Here is a 24,012-nt window from a genome sequence, read left to right on the forward strand (position 1 = left end):
ATCTGCAAAGGAGAGGGAACGTGAAGTGCGTTTCCTACTTAGTGAGAATGAGCTGGAAAAAAATGATCAAGTATGCAGTTTCTGTTCTCCATTCTTGTACCTTCTCCTACATCCCTTCTCAAGTGCTCAGTTGGAAAGAATCTGAAGAACACATTCAATGGTCTTCTTTCTTAAAGGGTATTCATTGTAATGGGGGTCCAGACCTTAAGTCATTAAAAAAAACAATCAAACAAAAAACCGTTCTGATGGTTGTGTATAAGAACTAGCAAGTCAGAGGGATGAATTGTGGGAGGGACAGGGAGGTTTTCTTTGCACTCCACTCCTAAATACACATTATATAATGACCCATTAATTATGATACTCAAGGAGCTCTGGTAGCATAGTGGTTACGAATTGGGCTGTGACCCGCAAGGTCAGCAATTCGAAACTACCAGCTGTTCCGTGGGAGAAGATGAGGCTTTCTGCTCCTGTAAAGATTTACAGCCTTGGAAATCCTGTACATGGTCGCTATGAGTGGAACTGACTCCATGGCACATAACACCAACAACAATTATGATATTGACACAGTTGATCAAACTTCTACTTCTGTCAGGACAAAAGAAGTAGCAGAGGATTCCAGCTATTCAGCACTGCCAGAATTCTCATTTCCCTAAAAGCAGAGTCTTACTGATGAGAAAGGGGCAGGTTTTCTTTTACTGAATTCTGTCAGGACTTTGAATATTCTTTAAAAAGGGTATGTAACCAGAGGCATGAGTAGTTGCCAAAGGAAGAAACTGATTATAATATGAAAGAAAAGTAAGAGAGAATGAACCAAGACAGGTGTTACTCTTGAGCTCATATATGAGAATGCGTGTGGGGTATTTACCAAGGACGAGACAGTAATAAGTAGATCCAGAGAAGTTGATGCGTCAGACTGCAAAGTCGTTTGAACTGCAAGGTCAGCTCACCAGCTGCCTCCTTGGAAACCCTACATAGGGTCGCTATGGGTCAGAATCAACTCGACGGCACTTAACAACAACAACAAAAGCCAGGAAAAGAAAAATCTAGTAATTTAATTTTTTCAAAAAGGTGATATCAGTATAAAAAGGAAGGGATACATACATACTCACTATGTGGAGTGGTTGGTGGTGGTTATGTGCCGTGGAGTTGGTTCTGACTCATAGGAACCCTGTACAGTTGTAGTAAGAGCTTATGAAAGGGGCTTTTATTAATGGAATAATTTACAGATGTGTGATCAAAGAAAATATGAGCCAGAGATCACTTTGACTTTTTGAGGATGGGAGATGGGTCAGAAGACTGAGGACCGCATCTAAGTCTTAGTTCTCAGAAATGCTGGGGTAGGCACCTGGATTCTTAGAAAACCTGAAACTGTGAGCTTGATGTCAATCTCTGATAAAATTCTGCTAAACATCATTAAGCAGATGGTCTGTGAATACTTGAAATGCACAAGTTTGTGAAAAACTAGTGTTACGCTAGACTCAGTTATAAATAAACTATTTTGAGTGGCAGGTCAGGAGATGTATATGGAAGAACACTAGAGGTTTTAGAACTGACAATAATGTCTCATTGAGTTTGTGGATAAGAAGAAGAAATTACTGGAAAATGACACTAAACTGGGGCAATTTTTTTTTTTTTTTTTTTTTTGATAATCAAAGATTTACCTAAAGACAGAAAAAAGAGTATAGGTTTCTTCATAACCAAACAAGTCATGGAATAGCTATTACATACTAGAACCCACTAGACACTGGGGAGGGTGGGTAAAGAATGGACTTATCTGTACTCAGAGAATCCGTAGAGCAGCAGTATGGTATGAGGGAGAGAACACACAGAGAAGGTGAAATCCCTTTTAGCCACCAGCAGTAGTATAATCTTTGATAAAATTACTGAATATCTTTAAGCCTCTCTTTCCTCATCTGTACAAGGGGAATAATCTCATCTTTCAAAGTCATAGCCAGTTGCCATTGAGTCAAGTCCAACTCAAGGTGACCCCATGGGTGCCACGTACAATAGTGCTCCACCGAGCTTTCAGTGGCTCATCTTTTGGAAGTAGATAGCTAAGCATTTCATCCAAGATGCTTTGGGTGGATTTGTACCTCCTGCTTTTGGTCCCAGTGTGGTGTTACAGGACAGACACCTGGCTGTTAACTTCAAGGTCAGTGGTTCAAACCTACCAGATGCTCCTCGATAACCCTATACAGGGTCACTATTAGTCAGAACAGACTTGATGGCACTTATTGACAACAACCTTTCAGTAAGCAGCCAAGCACATCAACCATTAGCAACACCGAGCAATTCCTCCAAAATATTAATGAGGATTATTTTACAAAGCACTTAACATGATTTCTGCTACATAATAAGGTTCATGGATGCGTTCACTTACCCTGAGAAGAATAGTTAGAATACAGAACGGCAAAGTAGGAGCTGAGACACTTGTACAATACATACCCTCACAGAGGCTGCAACAAAAGACCCTAATAAAAACTTCTAATATGAAATCTTATCAGCAAAACGTGAAGACCAGCATTTAGGTCCCAAAGCAGAAAAATGGGGTTAAGTAAAAGAGTTTTGCAATAGTTCATGTAAACACACACACACACACACACACACACACACACACAACCCCCCCAAAACAAAAAACCAGAGTATTAGCTGTTGTTACAGTCCACATGTGGCATTGCTACTAAAGATGCCATTCTCAACTGATGTAAGATATTAAGTTCACACTAGGGGGTCACTACTCTGTCCTGACTAGATCTTACTACAGGAATTGTCATAAACCATGGTCACTGAATTTTAATACAGGCATTGACAAAGTGAAATGGGTACACATCAAGAGTATGAAAATCTAGAGACCACGAAACATAATATTTTAAACAAATGGGTCTGTTTGGGCAAAAATAGGATCTTCCTGCCCCAAATAGGTGAAGAAACATTTGATTTAGTCAACAAAGTTCTACTAGAAAGATCCAGCATAACATTACACAAGCTTTCCTTTGAGGTTCTAATGTGGACTGGACTAACCTATGAGGCAGAGGACTCTCCAATCAAATATGTAGTAAGGTGCTATTATTGTTCAATGCCATGGAGTTGGTTCCAACCCATAGCAACCCTGTACAGAGTTTCAGAGGAAGTGGCTCATGGGTTTGAACTACTGACTTTTTGTTAGTAGTCCAGTGGTGATCCTCTAGTGCTATACTAGGACTTGGTACATAGTATGTTGTTGTTGTAGTTAAATACCGTCGAGTCAGTTCTGACCCATAGCGAACCCTTATAGCGTTTTCAAGGAGTGGCCTGGAACCACCAACCATGCAGTTCAAGTTGACCTTGCAGTCCAGTGTATTAACCCACAGCACCACACCAGGACTCCATATGTAGTATTATTGTTGTTGTTGTTGTTAAGTGCCGTCGAGTCGATTCTGACCCATAGCGACCCTGTACAGGGTTTCCGAGGGTGTAAATCTTTATGGGAGTAGAAAGCCTCATCTTTCTCCCGCGGAGCGGCTGGTAGTTTCGAACCGCTGACCTTAAGGTTCGCAGCCCGATTCGTAACCACTACGCTACCAGAGTATGTAGTATAAATATCATTAAATCATCACCAGCAATGTATGCTTCAGAGTGGTAGGAAGCAGCATGGAAGCCGATTCCTCTTCTAACCCAGGGTTTTATGATGCCTGTGAAACGCTGGTTAGAAAACTGGGTTATCCTTGTGGGATTTAGCTTTGTCTACTTCAGGCAAGAATTAGGATTAGTCAAATTCTCATGCTAATCAATTTAAGTTGGAAAAATATTCTACATAAACACTGGTTTCAATAATTTCTTGAGATTCAAATGTACCAAAAATGAATTCTGTCCAGTACTTAAAGAAACAGGTCTCAAGAGTTTCACTGTGCATATTGCCCCTGGTCACAGGGACCCCTGCACAGACTGACTTGATCAAGCACTTACCGCCAGGTACTGTGGGGTCAGTCCACCCAGACCTGTCAGGTTCCCCCAGGTGGCAGTGTTGAGCTGTTGCATCTGTTGTGCAAGCTGCTGTTGGAGGCGCCTTTGTTCTTTGTCCTTCTGAGTATCAGCAAACTTCACCACGATTGGTGAAGAACAGCCCTGTGGTCAGACACATTGGAAAGTGAAGAGGGAAGTTACAGGCTGGTTGAATCCTCTCAAGATACTCAGTCAGCACAGGATCTTTCTTAACTATCTTGGCACACATGGAATGACCTGAAATTGGTTAAAAGTGGTTTGTTTGGATACTCCTTCTTCTTCTCTGAATAGTACCATCAACAGAAAATTCCAGAAACTGTTTTTGGTTACTTTGGGGTTCAGTTGGTCAGTGAAGCCATTTGTTTTCTTGCTCTGATTATTAAAACTGCCTCTCCTTCTCTCTTCATGTATCTTCCTTCAACCTTCCCAGGACCTCCTGAGAGACAACAGACCTTATTCAATATTCTTTAAGCAAGCTTCGTGGTTTGCCTGTCTTTATAAAGATAGAATTGCCTCTGTGTGTCTGTTTCCAGACAGAGGGCAAAGTTGTTGTTAGGTGCCATCGAGTCGGTACCGACTCAAACACAGCAAGAGGGCAAAGGGGGGTGGTGTGCAAAACTGTAATGGGATAAAAAGTCTCCAATTTTTAAAATTATTTTAAGTTATGAATTGCAAAACGTTGGAACTGATGGACATCATATCATCAATCCAGCAGTCCTCAGGAGATATGGGCCTCAGTTCAGGAATGTGAAGGAAAGAGATCTTCAGAGATATACAGTGATCAAAATCATGGATCACATTTTCAGAAAGATCTCTTCCCAGGGCTATGGCAAACCAAAAAAAATCAGAAGCACATTTCAGTCACAGGAGTTCTATTGTAAATGACAGAAAGATGATTCTACTTGGCTTCTTTCCCCCAGTGAATCTCACCATTTTTGGAGTTTCTTTCGTTTTCATTTCCTTTAAAAGCAAGGAATAAAGGAGACATGGCGAAAGAAAGACTGATGTTTATCTTTGAAATAGATAAAAGCATTAGGGAAAATAATGGCCTAACCTCTCAAGCATAAGGGCTTCTTTTAAAAGTACTTCCAAAATATTTGCCATTTGGTAAATACCAAGCCAAAATGTCCCTATCTCTTCCCCAGTCTTTACTTCCTCTCAGTATGCCTTGCTGACACATTTTCTCACAATTAGAGCTGTTATATTTTGCTGATGTAAGAAGTGATTCTACCCCAGTGACTAAAGAAAACATACTGAAATGCAGCGTGCTAACAGACTTCTCTCTCCTTTTGGAAATTCTGTATAGTTATTTAGGGAGTTTTCCCTTTGGGTCATTTTACTTTTTCCTAGAAAACAAACTTGCATATCACCTTGGGTGGTTTTTAGTAATATAGCTATGAATGCATGAGGCTCCCATGTCTGTTATCACAGAAACCAAAGCAAAACAAAACACACACATAAAAAAAAACCCTACTGGATTTGTGCAAAATATTAGAAAAATGAGGTGAGTGTGAAAAGTGTTGAACTTCTTCCAGCATACCAGTTCTTCAGCTCTGGCCAGTCACTACACCGACTGTTGTTGTAGAGTCAGTTTTGACTCATAGTGACCCTATATAGGGTTTTCATGGAGCGGCTGGTGGGTTCGAACCACCAACCTTGTGGTTAGCAGTCCAGTGTTTATTCTACAGTAATACATCAGGAATCCATATTCACTGTTAAGTGTCAGCAGTTAATTGCACACAAATAAGTAACTTCATCACTGTTTAAATCTAGAATATTCCTTTTTCCTCATCTGCGCCATATTTCAGTATGTCATCACTCTTTTAAAGAGCAAAATGCCGAAAATGGAAATTATATAGAGAAGAGATTTCGTCTGGATAAAGGTTATTGTTGCATTAAATTTGTTTTGTAACAAGTTACAGTGTCTCCTCCTAACTGTACATTTATTGTTGTTTTATTCTTCCTTAAATAAAAAAAATTTAATTCAAGTACAAAAATTAAAGCTCTAAAATTTTTTTAAACAATGAAAGAGAAAAACAGAATGGGAACTGAGGGGGGGCAGCGGTGGGGAGACAGTAGAGAAAAAGAAGGCACAATATGAAAATTCATTATTTTCAAGACCTCCTTTTAAATTTAACACTCACATAATTTTTAATCCAAATCTCTTGTAACACATCTTAGTCAAAGATGTGATTCAAAATCCTTAATAGAAAGTAACCGGTTAAAAAAAAGAAAAACTTTCAGCTATACAATTAAGATGCAACACATATAATCTTCCATTTGAATGTCATTAAAAAGAAACCTAGGAAGTTTAAGTGTTGGGGGGCTCCTTTGTTTAAGCATGGATTTAAAAACAAATACACCAAATTAATGTTCTAATGATGCCATTGACAAAGAATCACAATCCATATATCTCATTCTGTGTAACAAATTCTTTTTAGTAGGAGAGCTTAATCTTGGTCCTGGTTCATTTCCAGTTCTGCTTTATGATCTTGAGTTCTCCTTCCTGTTATTAGCACAGGAGGGCAGGGGCTCTGTTCGGCAGCATCCTCTGTGGCTTCTCTTGGGGAGACAGGGGCTCAGGTAGGATGAACACCTACCCCTCCCCAAAGCCGACTAACATAGTCGAAATTGTTTATGTTAAGATTTCTCTAAGGTGCATGAGATCAATTTGGGTACAGTCACTAAATTACAGGAAATAAAATAATTAAAGAATGAAATAAACATAATTATATAAGTAAAGACGTTTCCCCCAACCCACCCCTCCCAACAGCACTTTCATTTAAATCTCCAAATTGAAAGGTAGCTGGAAACCAGACTGATCCACAAAAATGGTGCAGCCTAAGATCAGAGAAAAGGGAACAAACACATCATCACATGTGTACTGCATATGGCACAAGACTGGCTTCCTAGGTATTTCAAATCCTGCTAATTATTTCCTATCATGGCCGGTTTTCACCTGAGCTTGCTTTCAGGTAGGGGGTGTGAGTGTCTTAAGAATGCATTGCACTGAAAGGAAAACACATTGATTATATGAGATATGTTAAGAATAGCAAAGTCAAAATGAATGTTTGAAAAGACAATAGGTTTTGCAATGCTGGTATCACAAGTCAGAAAAGTACAGTAAACATTTAAGGACAATGCCATGCACACGCCTTCTCCCCCCCTTCCCCCGTCCTCACCTTTTGATTCACTTTTAAAAAGTTGCCCACAAAACATGACGCATAATGATCACTTAGCTCCCAGCATGCATTGGGAGATGCAGCATTGCAAAAAAACAAACTAACAAAAAAAGAACCCCAACAAAATGGGGGGAGGGGAGAAGAAGCTCAAACAGTTAAAAAAGAAATTTTGCACGTTAGATAAAACTGAGAATGTCTTACCCCCAAAAAATAAACATAGTTTCATATAACATCACAAGGCCACCTCCAGAAAAGATCACCCATACACAAAGATACAGTATTACATAGTACAGCAGAACATGCACTCCCAAATGAGTCTATCAGACAATACAGAATAAATAATGGCATATCACTCTCGGAATGCTTTTGTGCAAAATTCTGAAAGGCCATGACCCAAATCACAGACTAAAAGTACCAAGCCATCTATCTACATTTGTGGGTGCACATCCACACCAGTGTATTCATCTTCCCGTAAAGTAACTATTATTAGGAGATCAAATTTGAGCCTTTATGCTTCCTTGTTACTGCCCACTTTTTAGGACTGAGATAAATCTACATTTTCAGTGGGCTCTTAAAAATGAATATTTTCATTGGTTAAATGAAGTGGGAAAAGTATTAACTTTCTCCAAAATTCTTCATGCAAAAAATTACAATTGTATGAGTAGATTAAAGATAACTGGATCCCACATACCAGTAAAAGAACCTTGTGGCTTAGCACCTTGTGGTAAGTGCAGGGTAAGCTGCGATTTCAGGTAGCGGTGTTCATATCTAATCCGTACCAACCCTGGGGTGGGGAATGTATTTGATTCTTTAGGTACAGATGGCACTTGGCTTAAATTGCACCACGACGTTACATTGCAGGGCCTGTGCCTCTGCAACAAAAGGCTCAAAAAATATCTGTAGAGCAAGTGGAAGGTTTTACTAAATGCATTTCAAGTCATTAGGGGAAAAAAATTCAGAGTGGGGGAGGGAGAGAGAGATTAAAAACAGAGGGAAGGGAAAGAGAGAGAGGAGAAAGAGTGAGAGTATGAATGAGAATGAATATGAATGAACAAAAAGAGAGATGGTGAAAGTTTAAATCTGTGATTGTCATGTGAACAATCCACACAGGAGAGAATTGCTTTACCATTCCCCATCATTTGCACAAAGAAAACAAAGAAAGGGCAGATGATACAGTACCTCCATGGTCTGAGACTGATGCATGGCTTTGATTGCATTCTGTGCCATTGCCCTTGTAGAAAATGTGACAAACGCACAGCCTGTGGGAAACAAGGGGACAGGGAGCAGGAAAGACAAAAAACAACAAGACAAAAGGGTTGGACGCTTGTTAAACCAACACAATCTACGAGAACTGCCACAAGACGATACTGTTCTCAGTAGTACATAAAAATAAACAACTTCTCTCTTTGGCTTTATCTTACTTTGATTTTTATTCACAGTGCTGACTTGCTAATCTGACCAAAGCAGAAAGATTTATTATTAGTTTATGCTTCTAAATGGCGAGTAGGGGAAGACGTTGGGTACTTTTTTAGCCACAGGGTTTGAAATGAGCAAGATCTAGTTTGCATTTTGTAAGAGTAAAAAAGTTGTTGTTTTACATTTTCTCCTTGGATGATCATCTTTACTTGGGGCAGACACATATTAAGGAATTGTCTTTCAAATTTTATCCTTGAATTTTAAGAAGAAAATATTAAAATCCTCACACCAAGGGCAAATTAGCAAATAAATTTCAGGAGCTCAAAAGGTCAGCAAATAGTATCTTATCTTTATCTATCTATCTATCTATCTATCTATCTATCTATCTATCTATCTATCTATCTATCTATCATCTCCTCTGGGTAGTTAAAAAACATATATATGAATAAATATAAACAAATATAGCAATATTATACAAATATATTCAGTAATGACTAATTATAACCAGGAACAAATGCTCTAATACGCTGAGAATACTCGACAGCACATAGAAGGTAAAATTGAAAAACTTGCACTCTCTTTTTATTTGTATAAAATCTTGGTGCTTTTTGAAAGTTGTAACTCTCTGTGGTGTAGCAAAGGTTTAACCCAAAGACTAACATACACACGAGACTGTTCATTTCTCTGAATGTCTACTGTGTGACCCATAAAATTTTCTGTCTCTTTTTTCCCTTGCGCTAGAATCCGTGGTGTCTGTTCCTGCTTCTTGTACCAGTGCTGGCTGGCCACCATGCAGGTCACCACTCCAACTACACGGCTCATTGGCCTTTTCACCAATAAAAACACTGCCTTCTAAAATTTACATTTTATTTATCATGCACCCTTGGGCTTCTTAGAGAAGATGACTGTGAAATTAATGCAGATTCGGGCAGCTTTTATAATAATACCACAGCACACTAAAAGCTTAGCTAAAGCAACACAGACTTTTCATTTATGATCTCTAATGACTTTAAAAGTGCATTGATTTTCAGCTTCTTTAGCCTTGCACAGTTTGAACTTAGGTATCAGAGAATAATTTAGTGTTCCACTCAATTTCCTCAAAACATTATTATTATTACTACTTAAAAGATTTCCAAATGAAGCAGATCTAAACACTGAGAGGCTGGAGCCTGTAGTCATTTCAGAGTGGATGCATGAAAGAGGAATTCTGGCATGAACAATACGATATTGTTACCCCTGTGGCCAATAAGCAAAATAAAATGTTCTACATTCAAACAAGCAGCAGATTGTTTGGTTTATGTAAATCAATTTGTGTGGCATAAGAAGATAGTTGCTTCTTTTGCTGCATGCATACCTGGTGAGATTATCAAGTCAATGCTGGATTAGTACCTTTTGATCTAACAGCAATAAGAGAAAGCAACGTCTGCCCATCCCCTCCAACGCACAACAACATCCAGTCATAAAAATAAGTCAATGCATTTTCTTCCCCTTCATGCTGTCATTTTCATTACACAAAGTCTCTCAGTACAAGGGCATTTTCTCTTACATTCACCTTTCCCTGTTAAGCTGGCCTCTTACAAAGCCTGAGTGACGCCATGAATGCTGGGCTGTTTCATATAATTCTCAAGCATTATACCAGCTGATGAAGCTTACAACTTAAGCACACTGCCTGTGCCCATAATGACTGTAGCTGTTGTCATCAATAAAATCATTTAGTGGCTTTCTATAAGGCATCTAGACAAAGTGTGCACTTGAATGAGGGACAGATGACACTACCTCTGCTGGCTTCCTATATTGAGGATGAGCTCTTATAGTCCCAAATTTACCATCCATTTCCAACTAGTTGCTCTTTAAAAACATCACGATCATCACCAACATTATTAACGGAGGAAATGACACTATAAAATGTTTATTTTTCCATTTTTTATCTAGGAGCTACAACGGAGGCAAACACATACAGTCTGATGGAGATATCTCTGAAGCCGTGTGAAACCTGGGCTAACTCTGCTTTTAATAGTCAACAAGATTGTTCCATTCACTTCATTTGCTCTTATTGTCCAGGAACATGTGCTAAACTGGCAGTTTCCAAATGGAGGCTAAGAATCCATTAAAAAAAACATGGAAAATATCAACAAAAATCAGTAAGGCACAGCTTATGCATGTACCACAATTTCTAACCAGCAGAACTTTTTAAAAATAACTTAGTGAGAAAGAGATCACAATTCACAGGTCTCAAAAGTATTAGTGACAGAACAATAAAATCCTATCTCTAAGAAACTCAAACCATTCATTGCCCTTTTCTCTACGAAGCCTGCGATTAAAAGCTCGACTGATGCGTCTAATTACACTATCCTTACCCTATCCCAAAAGTGATCTGACAAATCTGATGACTTCTGTTCTGTTGACAGTGGTGCAGTCAGAGAGAAGCTGTCTCCTTGGGGACTTCAGTCAAGTTCTGTGCGGAGTGCTCTGTTCAGTTACTTAAGAGGGAAAATGACTGTGCCATTCATAAAGAGGGAGTGAGTGCCTGTTGAGTGCATGTTGAAAACCCTCATTCTCTCTGCCACTCTGATGAAGTTAAGTAACCTTAGAGCCATGTATTTCTAGGACTGCTGGCTTGTTAACCTTTGGAATCTCTCTCAGAACAGGAGGTGCCAGTCGGCCTATGGCTAGATTTTGATTTCCTTTTTCCAACACCACTGAAAATATAGTGGGTGGCTTGGGGACTAAGCCTTGAATCAATGGATTTTTACTCACAGAGGTTTGCCTAAAGTCCTACCAACAAGATTGGCTCATCATTTGTTCTCACCAGCCACCTACACGACTTCCCATTCGACAGACACAGCATCTGTCAGAATAATCATCACCTTCCTTTACTACATTACAAACGAGGTCCTGGGTGCAGTGGAGTTCACTGGGCCTTGACCGGGCAACTGCTTTGAATTTGTACAGTCACAGCCCTAAGCCATTCTGGACTCTTAATTCCACGTGTGCTGGCTCAGAAATCAGTCATTTGGCTGCTGGTCAAGATGCAGAGGAAACCAGACAGAAAACACAGGTACTAAAATAATGAAGTCACTTTTCTTTTTTGTTAGGTATGATAGCCTGTGCATTACTTACTACCTTCAAATCTCTACATAAATACTAGCAAAAAAAAAAAAAAAAATTTTTTTTTAAATCTGTAAATGTGGCCCACATGCAATTTACCTGGTAATTATTTATTGTCTGCAGTTTCAGAATGTCAGAGATTGCTAATAGAAATGAAAGGAGTAGAATTCCTCTATTTCAGGGAGGCTGCCTTCTCACAGCTAAAACAGATAAATGATTGACTGGGGAAAGGTTTCTCAAAGTAATTTCCTCCCACAGACAGGATCTAAGGGGAAGCACGCAGCCCTGACACAGACAAGGTTTTGGAACACATCTATTACACTTGTCATTTCAATTGAAAGGATATCTTAACTCAGGTGCTCTACCTTCTTTCTCAGCTGCAAGAAAATCTAGAGAGAACTAGATGAATTCTTGTTCCGCACCAAAAAATTAAAAAAGGAAGTAGAGACACTTTCAAAGCGCATATAATGCCAGGATCTCTTGCTTTTCTGCCAACTCTTTGAGAAAAAGGAGCAGTAGCCTGCTATCTTTCAAATGAAAGCAGCATCATTTAAAATAACTTGTGCACCATCAAGGAGATTTCAACCTATGGAAAACGTGTTTATAGATTCAGATTCAGTTAGAGAAAGGTCTTGATGCAGTCAATTTTTCTCTCTGTTACCATCTTTTTAGAATAGGCAGAATTTATTAAAGATATGCTACTGATATAATATTGAGGCATACAAATTAACACTCTAATGCCCCACCCACAATGGTGGGTAAATATATTTAAAATAGGCGCTGAGAGAGAATTCATGTATGCCACCTGAGATTGAGTGCAGATGTGGGCAAACTCCATAGCTGGCAAGATTTCATCACTGAGATGAGACTGAAGATTACATTCGGAACAAGATAATCTGCTTTACAGAATGCAGCCACTAACCTGGGGATGGGAGAGTATGAGCATTTGATAAACATCTGCATATCTGGATGTTTAAACACTGTGTGGGCAAGGCTCTACTGTTGTGGTCAGAACTGGGTCTTCTCCATGTCCTTGTTTTAAAAGTTCAATGCCAAAGCCCAGATCAGATACAGCAGAAACAAATGAGGACGCAACGGCTAAATCTAGTCTATGCTTTCCAACATCCCTGAAAATATCGCCAATTTATTTATTCAAAGGCTTTGGCAGGAGAATGTTGGAGCCTCATAAACACAGCTGGAATATTCTTAAACAAGCAGAAAGTTACCTTAAATGGCAGTGAAGATTTGACTACAGTCTATGGGAGAGAAAAATGAAGCAAACTCCTTCATTGTCTCTGAGTTACAGATATTCTGTTGCTATGGTACAGCAAACTCTGTAAATTGTACTCAAAGAGCTAATTCTGACTGTGGGGATATGGTAAGTGCGAATGTATTTAGGAAATCAACATGCTAAGGTAACACTGTTAAACACATGCATTGGCTTAGAAGCCTTAGGCTTTTGAATTCTGAGCACAAACATCTCATTTGAATTGCCACATGGGCTTGCAGTATCCAGCTTGCGTTTTCAATGAAAATGCACACAGCAGGCCTCAAGAGGTTGGATCCTATGATCACCAGCACCAAAGGATGTGAATATCAGGAAGTTGCTTAAAAGCATCTCAACACCATGCTTTCCAAATTAGAAAAAATAGCATGATGAGTTACTGTCCACAAAAGGGAAAATGCATCTTTAGAGGTGGGCACACTGCCTAGAGGGAGGCTTGGGTAGTGCAAATGGTTAAGTGCCCAACTACTAGTCTAAAGGCTAGCAGTTTGAACCTTTCCCCTGGTGCCTCAGAAGATAGACTTGGCAGTCTCCTTCTGAAAGGTCACAGCCTCCTTGACAACTCTAAGGAGCACTTATGCCCTGCACACAGGGGGTCTCCATGAATCAGCACTGACTCAATGGCCTTAAGTCAGAAAGAGTCCTAACATTTATCGAGCAGCTTCAATGTGCTCGAAAGCTGTTATGTGTGTCCCATTAACAGAGTCCAAACAACTTCCTGAGCATGTCTGTAGTCTGTTTTGGAACATGGTGAAGATCCAGCTCTGGTGAGTAATGATGAGATCTTTTTCACCAATCTGCCATTTAAAAAAAAAAAGCCAGAAGAAGACAGTGATCTTAACTGAAGTATGACAGGACTTGAAGGGTCCAAAGTTGTGGGTCCTGAATCCCCAACAACCCATGACTTAGATGCAATGAGGGGTACTGATCACCAGGTCTGAAGAAACCCAGACGAATGTCTGTTAGGGATGACTTGACACTGATGTGCCAGAGAAGACTGGTAATACTAGAAATCTGTGAGAAGTCACTACACTACACAGATAGTCTCCTTTGCCTTTATTCTTGTAGATGAACAGGGCAAGAGGAAAAAGTGAACCACTCACCTGCCCCTCTTTCCTCCTCAAATTGTTTGATTTAAAAAAAGAAAGTTTACAGAATACTATCTACTCTGGTTTAGTATTGGAAACTACTTTTCACAAAACAGCCCAGCTTTGATTTAACTTAGTTGTTATTTATTTATTTAAACAGCTGAGCCAGCAATTGGCATTGCAAGCAGAAATGCTGAGCGCCCTTTATCTGCAGTGCCACTAATGGGAGACACTTATTAATATTTGATTGAAAATGGCAATTCTTTAATAAAAGCAAAATAGTGGCGTGAAAGAGAATTGTTCTTTTAACAAATACACTGTGCAGGAGCAATGTCCCTTGTACCCAGGAGTCCCTGGGTCCTGCTAATTGAAAACAGTACTACTGTCTGTCTTTATATTTCCGAACAAATGGTTATAAATGAGCATTTTCTTTTTTGCAACAGGGAATTCTCATCAGCTCACCAGAAATTACTTTTCTGTTTAAAAAAAAAAAAAAAAAAAACCGGCTTGGGGGAGTATCCTACTCTTTACATTGAGACAGCATTTGCATAAAATATTGATGAGAGTGCTCCCATAACTTATTTCAGAAATGGGCTGCTTCTGGTGTCAAGTGCTGGTTAATCAACCAAATGGCAGATCAAATTAGCTAAGTTCTCTTGTTAAGTACCGTGTCCTGCTCTTTCCTACGAAACTTTGGACTGCTTTAAAATCTTATCTGCAGAAATCACTAATGTATGCTCAAGGAGCACTACACGCGGCAGGCAGCACTGCTACTCATTACTGCCCCCACAGGACAGATGAAGGAAGTGCAACAGGGAATCATTCAAAAGATCTGCCATGCCAAGCAGAGGGGAGAGGTCAAGCACTCACACTTCATATTAAGGTCTCTAGGCTAGACCATGCATATGATAGGCTTATACAGGATGGGATCACATCCATATCTAACAATCACTTATAAAATAAGCAGGGCTGATATTTTTACTGCTGTCATTTACAAATGGGGAAACCGAGGGATAGAGCTAGGAAAATGAGTTGACTAAGGTCACACTTCATTGCAGTAGAAATCCTGGGACTACAACTTGGGTCACTGGCTTCTAAGCTACTATGAATTCCACCATGATTAATTTATTTATCTCTTCTCCAGGCTGTGCTTTGGGAATGAAGACTACAACGAAAATACTGAAGTGCTACTGAAAGCCTTACAGGAAAGCACAGTAATTTTAATTACTAAATTGGCAGCAGAAAAGAGAAATCCAAAATCATATCTCCCCTATCTTTTTGATTCTTCATTTAACATACTGCCTTTTCCTACCATAGACTCTCACCTGGTTTGTCTGCCTACAGGGGCATACCCATATTACGACTATCGTGGAACCAAATGACCGGAAATGATTAGAAGCACTCATGGTTTTACAACCTGCAAAGATGAGGCTTTCTACTCCCGTAAGGATTTACACCCTCGGAAACCCTGTACAGGGTCGCTATGGGTCGGAACCGACTCGACGGCACTTAACAACAACAACAAGATGACCCAAAGGGCAGTAGGATGAAACTCTCAGTTTCCCTCTGTCGTGAGGTTGTATAGGAGCCAGAGGTGATTTGATCCATAAGGATGATAGAAGACCGTGGCCAGTTCTGACCCTGGCACAGGTGGTGAGCTACAGAATAGCCGAGGCCCTGGGTATGCTGTCTAGGGATGCTGCTCAATACCATGTCTTGCTTAGTTTTTAGACCGTCCCATCTTTTCAGTGAATGTTAAATAATGAAAATTTCAGAATTGTTACAGCGGCTTAAACTGATTCCACTTCTCTCTCCTCTCTCTCTTTCCCTGTTTTAACCAAAATAAAAGAACTGAAATCATCTTCTTCTAGTTTGTCTCCAGAAAGCTTCCAAGTCTGGGGCTCTGGAGGTGGATGTACATAGAGAATTTTTGTTCTCCATGCCTTCCTTTCTAGCAGTGGAAACCCTGAAGCTTAAATTCTAATAGCCAAATGGAACAAATGTTCATCCTCTCATGGCAATGAATTTAGGGAAAACTAGTGAGCTGGATGAAAAATAAGTGCCTTGGTACTTGTGGGCCAACCTTTTCTTTTCTCCATGTGGTTTGGGATAGCTATGCTGTCCCACAGTCTGATGCTGAGAATGAAAAGCTTCTCATTAGCTCCGTGGAAATGGCACTGACAAATAGATTAATAGCAGAATGATATCCCCTTCATGGTGCAAAGATGAAGCTTTCACATAGGAACTGAACAATATGTCACACACAACAGACTTTCAATTCTGCCTCTCTGGACTGACACAGGAAGCTGCAGTCAGATAATTGTGAACACTCAGTGCCAACCTTTTTGAGTGGTTTAAGAAAGGAGGTGTGCGGCATTTTCAAAGGGAAAGCAAACATGTACAGGGAACAGTTATTTCCAACTATTTTGTATAGCTGCTTGCAAAAATATGGGCTTTCACCACTGCTTGAAGCTGCTGCCTTTGCTTCTATCATGGTGGAAAAGAAGAGCCTACCATCTTCTTCAGGACCAACTCATTTCTCTGTCACTGAAAGGATGTCCTGTGCTCAGGACTTCAGTAGTTTTGTTCTTTGAAATAAAATGCTCATACTGTAAGACAGGTGCAGTTACTCTGTAGTCCTTATCTGCTCTGTGCTACATGTGAAATTTTTTTCTTGAGTTGTGTTACTATCAAGAGGAGAATACCCTTAACATTTCTTTCAGGCCCAGGCAGAAAACCACAAGACTAAGATGAAAACAACAAATATTCTTTCTCATCCTCCACATCTTTCCCATGTCCTCCTCCACCCCCAAATCTTCAATTTAAGATTGAACAGAGGATGTGTGACGATAGGGCAGCCTGTCAGCTTTCCATCTGACAGTGATAACCTGAGCTAATATGCTGGCACCAAGACCTTCTCTACTTGAGACATAAAAGCTGATCATTTCAGCTACGGTGAAAAGTTCAGGTTGGATAACTTTATCACATGGGGGACATATTACAGAATAACCTCTTGCTGTATGTGGTGGCTAGGTCTACCTTGACTGTGACACAGAGCTCCAATTAGCACTTAAGGAAAGAGACTTTACAGACAGCACACTCACCTCGACTCAGCCCGTCGGGTCCCCGGAGAATCCGGCATTCTTCTATCTGGCCAAATGGAGAAAACATCACCCTGATATCATTCTCATTACATTTCTTCGAAACCATTCCTATGAACAATTTTCTGTCTTCCACAGCTAGGAGATAAAAATAATGAATGAGCAAAGGCCATTTCATCTTTTTTCTTGTAATCAATGCTTCATTACTACACTGAGCCCAGTCTCAGCCATGTGAGACTGAACATGGGTCCTAAGGCTAGCCCTTCATACTAAGAGTTGACCTTGTTTCTGCCACACACCCCATCTTGCCTCTTCCCTTCCACCTTGCCCTTCCTGAATACTTCATCTCTTTGTAGGCTTGTTATTTACTAACAAAACATCTTAACAGGACACAGCACAGTCTTGTTATGTATTTTTGCCTCCCCCTGCCCCCAAACTTGGAAACAATAATGTATTTTGCTAACATGTTGGAGCACTGTGTAATCGCTATACACAATTGCTATGAGTTATTTGTAGATACAGATTTTAATTTGGGTCTTTGTAAATGTTTTTTAGCTTGAGTGATAGGGAAAAAGAAAGGTCAAGAGAGGATAGGCAATAGGAACAGATGTAGTAGAATTAGTAAACAAAACTTTTGACAAAGCAGTCAAGGGAAGAAAATGTTTTTCTTCCTCTACTTCAACTCACTGCGGAGATTATTTTTTAACATGAAGAAAGACTGGTTCTCACAAACACTGATTAAATAAACAAATGGCTACTCATTCCTGAAGTTACAAGAGAGAGAGGAAAGAAGAGAGAGAGAGGGGAAACCAGTTCTAGAATGGGCAGCTGCTACTTGAGAATTACTTTAGGATGGCCACACTCAGAGGGAAACCTATAGCAACAACTAAAAAGGAGGGAACAAAACTATCCTAATCAACCCTGGTGAACACAAGGACAAGGGAAAGTGAATGACTGGAACCTGAGGCAGGGGTGGGAGGGAAGGACACATGACAAGTTTCGTCTTCATACCTGTAGTTAGGATACAAGGCCTACATTCAGCTTCAGAGACTATGTAACAAACTGATTTCAGGATAAGCGTTTGGAGCCTTTTCTTTTGTGGGTGGAGAAAGCAAAAGATTTTCATAGAAGCCCAAGGGAAGAAATCCTGATTTTCTACTGTTTCAATATATGTCTTTGAATTAAACAAAAACAAAAAACAACAACAGATGGCTTTTGGTACCAGCACTACAAAGAGTCCTAGCTTAGGGAAAACACTCCACCATCAGTTCCTTGTATAAAAACCTTTGTTTGGGATCTGTTTTATACTTTTCTAATTGGTGTTTTGATGGATTGGATTTCTATTTCTCTTATTTTCTCCCTAGACAGTAAGTATCTCATTTCAATAACAAGAATTGATTGCAGACGTACTAGGGCCAGGTGTTCCTGGGGATACCTGAGTGAAAATACATGGTCTACACCCTCCAGGAGCTGAGTCCAGAAGATCCAGTCATGAAGCAGCACTTCACACAGTATACTCACGGTGCGCACGCAGAAGCAGCACTAGAGCTGTCTGATCTGTCAGGGTCAGAAAGGCCTAGATGCGGCTACCAGCCACCTGGGCCTACTGCAAGCAAGAAATTAGGCTAGTGCAATTGAGGAACTAATTTTTTTTTAAATGCTATTTAGTCTTATTTAGATTGAAAAATGGTTGTTTGCAGCTGAGTAGATTTTGACTCATAATAATCTCATGTGTGCACTCGGTCGCATGGTTGGTGTGAGTGTGCCTACTTCACTGCAAAGGTGGGTGGTTTTCAAGCTCACCAGCTGCTCCTTGGAAACCCTGTACAGGGTCGTTATGGCTCAGAATTGACATGACGGCACTTCACAACCACCACAACAATAGCTTCATGGGAAAAAAAGAACATCAAGCCTGTCTTCTGAGGTACCTCTGGATGGACCTGAACCATCAACCTTTCAGTTAGTGGGTGAGTGTTTACCTGTACTATACAACTGCCCTAAATTTAAATTGTTAAATATTGCTGTTGTTAAGTGTCGTAAAGTTGGTTATGACTCATAGCAACCCTGTATAGGGTTTCTGAAGCTGTAAATCTTTACGAGAGCAGAAAGCCGCATCTTTCTCTGGAGGAGCAGCTGGTGGGCTTGAACCACTGATTTTGTGGTTCACAGGTCAGTGTTTATCCTACAGAGTCACCACGATCCTCAAATGACTGTTGCTGCTGTTGTGTGCCATCACGTAGTTTCTGACTCATAGCGGCCCTTGATCCTGTATAGGGTTTCTGAGGAGCTGTTGGTGAGCTTGAACTGCTGATCTTATGGTTCAACCCAACCTTGTCATTGAGTGCTTCCCCTACAGTGCCACACCAGGACTCCAATATTGGAAGGCTTCTTGGAACCCTATACAGGGTGACTATGAGTTGGAATCAACTTGATGGCACACAGCCACCACCAGCACAACATATTAGATGGCACAGCTCTGAAAGATCTAAATGAAATAGTGAAATGGCCCTATCATACACTCCAGGCTGGAAGGAAGAGATTGAGAGATGTGTTGTCTAACTTAAAAGAGAGCCCCAAGGTCTAGCAGGGGGAAAGGACTCGCCTTTGGTCATTTAGCAAGTACGTGGCCGAATCAGGACCATAGTTTGATACACTGCTTCCAGCTCAGTGTTTTTTCATTTCATCACTGTGTTTTCTCCAAGTTCAGAGGAGGCAGGCAAGGCTTAAAGGGAAGAACAATGGCTGTAATGAGACCACCTATGTTCTAGTTTCAGCTCTGCTGTTAATTTGATCTGTGACCTTGTAGACTTCTCTGACCTCTGCAGACCTCAGTTTTATTGCTATAAAATGAAGGATTAAACTCTAGTCTCTCTCTTCTTTTTTTATTCTCCATCTTAAGCAATGCAGGTAAGGTGGCTCAGCAAGAGAGAGAAGGTTCGCCTGCATGCCTTAGTTGACTGGAGCACTTGAGGGGAGCAGGGAGGTTATTGGGAGTCATACTCAGAATCCCTTGTACACATCCTCTTTCTCCACAGTTGTGAAAATCTAGGGATTTAAGGAATACAGATGGAAACCACAACAGTTACAAACATAAACTATTCACCAAAGTGTTTGAGAAGGGCTTGATGGGAGATGTGGAATTCAAGGTGGACTTTGAGAAACACAGGCAGGGTTGTTGTTGTTGTTAAGTACCGTGGAGTCGGTTCTGACTCATAGTGACCCTGCACAGGGTTTCCAAGGCTGTAAATCTTTACGGGAGCAGAAAGCCTCATCTTTCTCCTGCGGAACGGCTGGGTTAGATGGGGGAAAATGGCATACTAAGTAGACAGGGACAGAGTCATGAGTAAGTAAGAAGAGTACTTTGTGTATAGAGTTCTGACAGTGCTGTGGGCTAAGCATTGGGCTGCTAACTGCAAGGTTGGCAGTTCAAATCCACCAGTCACTCCAAGGGAGAAAAGATGAGACTGCTCATCTTTATAGCAGAAACGCTATTAGTCTCAGAAACCCTACTGCACAGTTCTACTTTGTCCTATACGTTGTTGTTAAACGCCGTCAAGTCAGTTCTGACTCACAGCAACCTTGTGTAAGGTTTCCAAGGTGCAGCTGGTAGGTTTTAACCATCAACCTTGCAGTTCAAACCGACCTTGTGGTCCAGTGCCATATCAGGACTCCAAAAACCCATTGGCCCACTGCGTTGTCCTACATACGGTGCCGTTACAAGTCAGAGTTGACTCTATGGCAGTGGGTTTGCATACGTGGAGTAGATGGAGGGAAGCATTCTGATCCTGGCTTAGTATAATATGCAGCATTTTCTATTCATCTGTAGAGACGGGGTTCAATACACAGTGAAATTAAGAGAAAATCAAAGATCATGTGTCTGTTCAGATTCATGAAAAGTGGCCACTGGTGACAGGCATTGTTGGCTCTGATTCCCAGGAGGGATGCTGTTGAGGATTTGTTTTCTTCCACATCGATGAAAACCATTGAAGCTCTTTTTTCTTTTACAGCAGGTGAATTATCAAACACTAACTGCGAACTGGTGAAAGTCAAGGGCAGTGTTGATGCACACAATTATCTAAGCCAAGGGTGGGGAACGTCTGGCCCACTGACCCGAGGGCCCTATAAGGTTCTTAAATTCATTTGCCAAGGCAACTGCAATTCCAGTCATCACATTTGTTGTATTGTTAAGTTCTGTTGAGTCGGTTCCGACTCATAGTGGTACTGTATTGGGTTTCTGAGGAGTGGCTGGTGAATTTGAACCGCTGATCTTGTGGTCCAGTGCGTTGTTCCACAGCACCACACCAGGACTCCAGCCATGGCACTGTTGTTGTTAAGTGCTATGGAGTCGAATCTGACTCATAGCAACCCTGTTTAGGGTTTCAGAGGAGCGGCTGGTGAGCTTGAACCACCAACCCTGATGTTCAAACCGACCTAGCAGTCCAGTGCATTAACCCGCAGCACCACACCAGGACTCCTAGCCATCATGTTGTTGTTAAGTGCCACTGAGTGGGTTCTGACCACACTGTTGTTAAGTGCCATCAAGTCGGTTCCAACCCATAGTGACCCTGTATAGGGTTTCCAAGGAGCTGCTGGTAAGCTTGAACTGCCGACTTTGCAGTTCAAATGGCTTTGTAGTCTGGCACATTAACCCATAGCACCACACCAGGACTCCGATTAGGGATGAGTTAATTAGGGGTGAGTTAATTGCTTGACCAAATACAGCATGCTAATTTTTAACATCAAAATTGTGTATAGCCAGTGAATGATGTTACACATTTTGACAGAAAAAAGGTCCCCCAATCCTGATCTAAGGTTTAGAAAGTCCAGGTACCTGGGGCAAGGAGCTTTCTTTACAATGATGGGAGTCTGTGATTTCCCAAATCGGAGCAGCGATGGATTATCTTTGATACCTTGACTCCCTTATGCGTGAGGGTTCTGGTTATGTCCTGAGAGGATGCGACAGTCCCTTTAATTGAAAGGAATGTTGTTGTTGTTAAGTGCTGTCGAGTCAGTTGTGACCCGTAGTGACCCTGTACAGTTTCCAAGTAGCAGCTGGTGAGCTTGAACCAGTGACCTTGCAGTTCAAACCGATTTGCAGTCCAGCATATTAATCCACAGTGCTACACCAGGAAGGTTAGAATTGCTAAAATGGGGCAAAGCAGAGAGAGAAAAGCCTCTCACTGACAGTGGTTTTCCTGTTTCTTCCTTTTCATCTCTGGGACCCCTGGCCCAGGGCAGTACAGGTGATACCTTTGAGAGTTTTAAACAAACAAACAAACAAAAAAATCCGTTTATTTCATCATGTCCTGGAGAATCTGGTTCTGGTTCTTTTAGACAAAAGCAAATGATACATTCCCAGTTGATCCTTGGTTTCACTGGTAAACCTATAATTATGGCATTTAATGAAAACAATTTGCAGATTTTGAGCTTCAGGGTGATGTTATAGTAAATTAAACATGCGGTTCCCTGGTAAGTGAAAAATATTTTTTTCTCCGTAAGATGCATATTAAGAAATCAGAAACTGCTTAAGAAGAATTCCTAACTTCCTAAGCCACCATTAAAGGTAAATTCAACTAGCTAGGGAGAATGAAGATAATTTTTTAATAACAATTTTTAATAATAAGTAGTATCTAAGAAAAACATGGTGACCTACACAATCCATATGTTTACTAAAAGTACAGTGGCTTTTAAATGCAGTGCAATTGAAATAGCTCATCCTTCAAAATTTCTTGTATGCTGCTGTTATTGTTATGTGCCACGGAGTTGGTTCTGACTCTTAGTGACCCTGTATAGGGTTTCTGAGAGCGGCTGGTGGGCTTGAACTTGCAGTTAGCGGTCCAGTGCTTGTCCTATAGTGCCACAATACTACTTCTACTATTTTTCTCTCTCTTTCTGTGTGTGTGTGTGTCTGTGTGTGTGGTATGCACATGACTCTGCATAAGAGCAGCTAGACATTAGTAATCTTTTATTAGCCAAACTTGCTCCATGGTTTCAACATTTTGGGACCATGTTTGACTAAATGAAAAAAATACCTAACTTTCCTCTCCCTTTGAACTGTCTTGATTTGCCTCTGAACATTCATTCATAAAATTTATTTCTAAGATTTCCATCCCGTGAATTCCTAGTAGCTTGGTAAATATTTAAAATAGATAGTTATCTTTAGTCCACATACCTTTATTTTTTAAATTTTGGACAAAATTTCCTGGTGGGTTTCTTTTAAGTATTCAGAGCTAGTAAGTATCTCATTTTTTTCTTTTTCTTTTAATTCCCAAGAAGACTGCCAACTGGTAAAACAAACCTACTGTGTTCATCATATTCTATTCTTCTTTGTGCTTGTTGTCACTAAGTGTCACTGAGCTAATTCTGACTCACAGCGACCCCGTGTAGAGTTTCCCCGGAGCAGCTGGTGAATTTGAACTGTGACCTTGTGGTTAGCAGTCCAGTGTTTATCCTACAGTGCCACACCAGGATTCCACTTAGGGAACTGAAAAATATTAAGAACTGGAAGAAAAGGTGCTTAAAAATTTCGGATTTAAAAAAAAAAAAAAAGACATTTCTAAATGAAGGGTTAACTCTGAGGGGGTGAGGGGGAGTCTACTTTCTTCCAGGATTACTAATGAATAACAGAAAATAGTTTTAAACACAAAGTTCTATACAGATGGGAGTACCTTCTCCAACAACACCAGGCTAAAGGTATTCCAGATCTGTGACCACCAAACTGCTACTTTCATGCTCTACATGGAGAAGGGTTAATGCTTTAAATATAAGTGGTGACTTTTTTAAGTTAGGGGAATAGAAACTTCTTTTTAAAAAAAATCCCTAATTGTAAGTCTGTGCTAACACCCTGGTGT

General features: G+C 40.5%; 1 protein-coding gene across 7 annotated transcripts in view; it reads right to left on the reverse strand.

Annotated features, from left to right (window-relative positions):
• The window catches only part of CELF2 (CUGBP, Elav-like family member 2), a 468,556-nt gene that overhangs the window by 76,272 nt on the left and 368,272 nt on the right, over positions 1 to 24,012 (reverse strand). For 6 of the 7 annotated variants that reach the window (XM_006873170.1, XM_006873173.1, XM_006873174.1 and 3 more), the window contains 3 exons: positions 17,165 to 17,299; positions 8,343 to 8,422; positions 3,946 to 4,104 (listed from right to left, as the gene is read on the reverse strand). In XM_006873170.1, the coding sequence (XP_006873232.1) occupies positions 3,946 to 4,104; positions 8,343 to 8,422; positions 17,165 to 17,299 (374 nt within the window). Of the gene's footprint in view, positions 1 to 3,944; positions 4,105 to 8,342; positions 8,423 to 17,164; positions 17,300 to 24,012 lie in introns of all 7 variants that reach the window. The other variant, XM_006873175.1, reaches the window with a different exon arrangement.

Source organism: Chrysochloris asiatica, unplaced genomic scaffold (genome assembly GCF_000296735.1).
Source record: "Chrysochloris asiatica unplaced genomic scaffold, ChrAsi1.0 scaffold00226, whole genome shotgun sequence".
Classification (NCBI taxonomy): domain Eukaryota; kingdom Metazoa; phylum Chordata; class Mammalia; order Afrosoricida; family Chrysochloridae; genus Chrysochloris; species Chrysochloris asiatica.